General features: G+C 56.5%; 1 protein-coding gene across 1 annotated transcript; it reads right to left on the reverse strand.

Annotated features, from left to right (window-relative positions):
- Nucleotides 1-958: 958 nt before the first annotated feature.
- On the reverse strand, nt 959-2,962 carry LOC119089452 (putative pathogenesis-related protein ARB_02861). Its single transcript, XM_037212154.1, has 4 exons — nt 2,835-2,962; nt 2,330-2,471; nt 1,857-2,156; nt 959-1,427 (listed from the first exon to the last, which is right to left on the reverse strand). Exons 1-4 carry the CDS (start codon nt 2,900-2,902, stop codon nt 1,245-1,247), a joined length of 693 nt encoding a protein of 230 aa, XP_037068049.1. The 5' UTR covers nt 2,903-2,962; the 3' UTR covers nt 959-1,244.
- Nucleotides 2,963-4,534: the final 1,572 nt, after the last annotated feature.

Here is a 4,534-nt window from a genome sequence, read left to right on the forward strand (position 1 = left end):
TGGTGGCATGTAGGTAAGCGGCCTCATTGGCTTGAAGCTTACGACTCGTTAAAAGAAAATAAAAGCAAATTTTCTCTTTTTGCGACTTCTCCACTTAGCACCCACAGTCACCGTTATCTAGATATCTTCAATCGAAGTCATGATATAAGCAGCTCACAGGAGTCTGACGTGCAGGTGTCTCATGGACTGACGAGGCGAGCACAGAATATGATACCAAAATTATCTCTTCAAACCCATCGCAGTTCAGAATATGAGCGCCCACCGTCAGTGCAGTCACCCAATGCGAGCTCCGTAACTCTTTCCCTGAGCCATCCGCATATTCCCTCTCGGGATGTCAGACCTCGACCCATGTGATGCTACCAAATGTTCCGTTAGAACCACGTAACGTCGGACAGCTTTATCCTGTCACATGAAAATTCGTTTTGTCGCTTGAGATTAAGAGACGGATGGCCTCAAATCCCAGGGGCCACCCAGGTATCTTTAGGTGCCTGGGTGGACTCACCCCAATGGATCGTCCAACTTCACAGATTGTACATGTACATGCAGCCTACTGCTGCTTGGAATGCAAGACAAAGTAACCCAAGGTGCGGAGGCAGAGTAAATGGTTTACACCAAAGATGTCCTGGACTTTGAGTATGAACATCTACGCGATGCGACCGACCGATGCGACCGATCATCTGCGATCGATGCGAGGTGATTTCCGTCAACTAGTGGGCCTTGAAACGGGACATGTTGACATTTTTGGAAGTTAGTAAGGATCATACCTTGAACATGTTCCTTGATGTTTTAAAGCCAAAGCTGTTGCTGGGAGCAGTGGGTTGCCGTACCCATATATACCTATTTGTTACTGATGACTGCAGAAATATAGGCATGACAAATAAACTCGCGTTAATCTATTGACATTTAGATATTTGTTCACATCATCAGTTCTGAACTTTCTCCCATTCCAAAAGAGAAATTCTACACAACTGCGTATATCTCACATCGACGAGTGCGGTGCCGTTCAGTGCACAGGCCACGTGAACACAGCTTCACAGAGAAAACAGTACGCGGTGCAGCGCAGCCATGGATCACATTTGTTGTGCTTCCAGGCAAACAGCTCCAAATCTGGGCCCGGTCTGCGGGCCGCCGGCTCTTATCCTCGGCCCCGCCACCACAGCGGGCCCGGAGCCGGGAGGGCGCCGCGCAGCTCAGCTGAGCTCAGGTTAGGTCAGGTCAGCTCAGCCCTGCAGCGGCCGGGCACCTCAGTGCGCCGCGGTCGCCTTGGCCGGCCAGTAGTCTGCCCAGGCGAGGGCCGAGTGGGCGTCGTCTGCAGACACGGTGCGGATGGCCAGCCGCAGCGGGGCGGAGAGGTCCAGCGCCGGCAACAGCGCCTTGGTCCGCTGCGGGTTCCGGATCGCCAACTGCAGCTGGCTGTCGACGAAAATCTGGCCCGAGAGAAATGGCAGGGTCAGCTTCAACTACGCCATGTTAGGAGAACCGGTTTCAGCTTCACTGTGCGGAGGGGGATTTTAGACATACATAGATAGGGCAATTTTCGCGGCCCTTGATAATATAAGATTTAAAATAACCAAAAGGTTGTCGGTAATTACAAAGTGATCATGTCAGTGTGCACTAACAGTTAATATGTCAGCGCAAATGGCACTGATATTTACACATGAATGGCATTGCATGCACCATGCTGTTATTCTGCATGGTCCGCATCCAAGTGAGAGTAAACTTATGCGTATATATATATATATATATATATATATATATATATATATATATATGCATATATATTGCAGGTTAGAGCGGTTCCGTGGACAGGAAGGCAGCCTGGCCGCGTCTCACTTCGTCTGACGGACGGGGCTGACCTGGTAGCCGGAGATCCTGTGGTCCTCCACGGGGCTCCAGTAGAGAAGCAGACTGTCGCCGCCCACGGCCCGGATAACCTGGAAGCTATCGGGCGGCGGCAGCGCGCCGGCCGGGCTGGCCACGTGTCCCTGGCCCGGCTCTGCTGGCGGCGGCGGCGCGTCCCGCGGGGGCGGCGACCACTCCTGCGCCGGCGTAGGCGCCGAACGATAGGGCCGAGCCACGCCCACCGGCGGCGCCACCGTCGGCGCCTTGGCAGAGTGCGTTCGCCGGGGAAGAGGCACCTTCGAAGGTGGCGTCACCTGTGGAAGAAATGGAAAAGGGGGATGAGATATGTCTGCACAAAATTGTCCCAAAGTTAAGCTCTAATACACTGGCAAAAATTTCCAGTTGGCTCATTGTTATTATCGAACATTTTGAAGCTATGCATCCAAATATACACTTTCAATTGTTATCGCTGCCAAATAAAAAATACCTTTCGCGAAGAGAGGCGAAGGCTGGGTGGCGTCCGCGGCTTTGTGGTGTAGCCGTGGGATGCGAGACAGCTTGGAGCTAGTGGTGTGTTCCGTTGCACTGTACACTCGGTCTTCCACAGGTGAGCCAGCCGAACACTTAAGCTGGAAAAGCAATTGCGCGAATCAGTCAATCAACTAATGCCGGTAGAGTTATGCACTCTTGTATTTGGTGTATTCCAGCAAGGGTATATGGTTGAAAGACGTCTTCTTGGTCCTCAAAGAGTAATATAGGAAGCGTTTGCGAGACAACCACTGAAAACATATCGGCACTTAGAACACTGTACCACATGGTGAATTTCATAGTCAGTGCCTAATGTATGTGTGGACCGTGTTTGCCGACACATCATACCAAGCCCACCGACTACACTTAAAGTCAAAATTCCGCTGTCGCTGTCGCCAGCAGACGCCCATCGGCAGAGCTCGTCAGGAGCCGTGCCGCCGCTGGCGGAGCGCGGCCGTGCTCACCGTGGCGGCCTGCTGCAGAGCCCGGCAGAGCAGCTCGCGCTCAGCGCTAGACGGGTCGGCCTCATCATCGCCGCCGGCCCGCAGCTCGGCCACCAGCCGCGCCGTCTGCTCGTTTGTCAGCAGGCCGCGCAGCCGGCGCAGCAGCGCGCCCAGCCGGCGGTCTTCGCTGGCCGCCGCCGGCTGCGCCAGTCGCCGGCGCTGCAGCCGCTGCTGCTCCGACTGCGCCGCTCGCTCAGCCGCCTGCCGCCCGCGCAGCTGGCGCAGCTCACAGCCACGCGCCTCCAGCTGCTCCTGCAGCTGCGCCGCGCGGCTGTCCGCCACCGCCAGCTCCCGCTCCTTCAGCTCCAGCGTCAACTGCAGCTGCGGCAGCCGCTCGGACGGCTCCGGGGACTGCGGCGCCGTCTGAACGCTGGTGCTGACACCTGGCGGCCGGGCGGACAGACGCGCCGTGGCCGCAGCCAGCGCCTCCGCCTCTGCAACAGCCAAGTCCGAGTAAGTCGCAGCGCGCGGGCCGTATGATAGCGGCCTGGATTTCAAAGCCGTTAATCTCGAGCCGGGGTGATAAACGTTAGCCGGGGTGTACCCCCGATGCCGGAGGGCCGGCGGCGCGGGCAGGGCTGGCGGGACGTACCGCGGAGCTGGGCCTGCAGCGACTGGTCGGCGGGGGCGCCGCTGATGAGCAGGATGACCTGCTCCAGGCTGAGCGTGACGCCCGACAGCACGCCGTCGGCCGCCTGGCAGCACACCTCACACCCCTGCCGGCAGAGGATCACGTGAGACACCGCAGCCCCTGCTGATCAGCAGGGTCATTTGGGGCGGACCGACCGGCCAGCCACCGTCCGGTCCCTTGCGGTTCACCGCCCGCTGGCACGGCCGGACGACAATCGCGGGCACCACAGCAAGGCTAACTTATGTGACTGTTTGACTATATTGGCATTGTGACGCCAACGATGACTGTCGGGTTGTTGATACAGTCGCCTCATCATACTTCGACCATGCCATACTCCTGACCATACTTCTGATCTGCGTTCCTATCTCTCAGAGTGAGCGACTGCACGGCACAGCATAGCGTAATGCGGCATGACACAACGTAGGGAGGGGCTCAGACCGCACATCACAACAGCGGCTCATCTGCCGGTCGAGTGAGGGTCAGGTCAGGTCAGACCCCACAGACTTGCATCGCTCCCTTGCCTGAATCTTAGCCTCTGTCGCCTTCACCAGCGCCAGCATCCTGATCAGGTTGCTTCTCCTGGTCGGCGAGGGCATCCAGTTCCCGTGTCGTCTGTTTTTTGTTGAGCTCCTTCACTTGTGTGGAGAGAGCACTGATCTCCCCGTCCCGTCGGTTGAGCTCCAGGTTCAGCTGGATGATGTCCTGTTCTGCGCGGCTCTTCTGGCTGTCCGCTGCCTGACGCAGCTCGGAGTGGTCCAGCTAGAGAGAATGTCGAAAGTGAGACTCTCACCACAGCTTACGTTCCTCTATACTCGTATCCTTGTTGTAAAGGTCCCCCCAAAAATCATGATTAAATACCACTTCTAAATGTAATCAGCGGCATAATTTTGCCACCCTATAACTTGTGTACGATCGAATCGACTAGCTTAGCGATCCGGAATTCACAGCCGGCTCGCAGATTTCGTTAGTTTGTGCATATTCCACGGTGGATATCAACCGCTGGAAGGCCACTCGGCTCAGCGGATACGAC

This window comes from Pollicipes pollicipes, unplaced genomic scaffold (assembly GCF_011947565.3).
Source record: "Pollicipes pollicipes isolate AB1234 unplaced genomic scaffold, Ppol_2.1 Scaffold_3087;HRSCAF=3621_pilon_pilon_pilon, whole genome shotgun sequence".
NCBI lineage: Eukaryota > Metazoa > Arthropoda > Thecostraca > Pollicipedomorpha > Pollicipedidae > Pollicipes > Pollicipes pollicipes.

What these genes read in the sequence shown, in the direction of transcription:
- LOC119089452 (XM_037212154.1), bottom strand. Translation starts at nt 2,902, where the DNA reads ATGATGAGGCCGACCCGTCTAGCGCTGAGCGCGAGCTGCTCTGCCGGG. An exon ending in CTCTGCAGCAGGCCGCCACG is followed by an intron (nt 2,472 to 2,834) that starts GTGAGCACGGCC and finishes TTGCTTTTCCAG; the next exon opens with CTTAAGTGTTCGGCTGGCTC. An exon ending in ACAGGATCTCCGGCTACCAG is followed by an intron (nt 1,428 to 1,856) that starts GTCAGCCCCGTC and finishes CTCTCGGGCCAG; the next exon opens with ATTTTCGTCGACAGCCAGCT.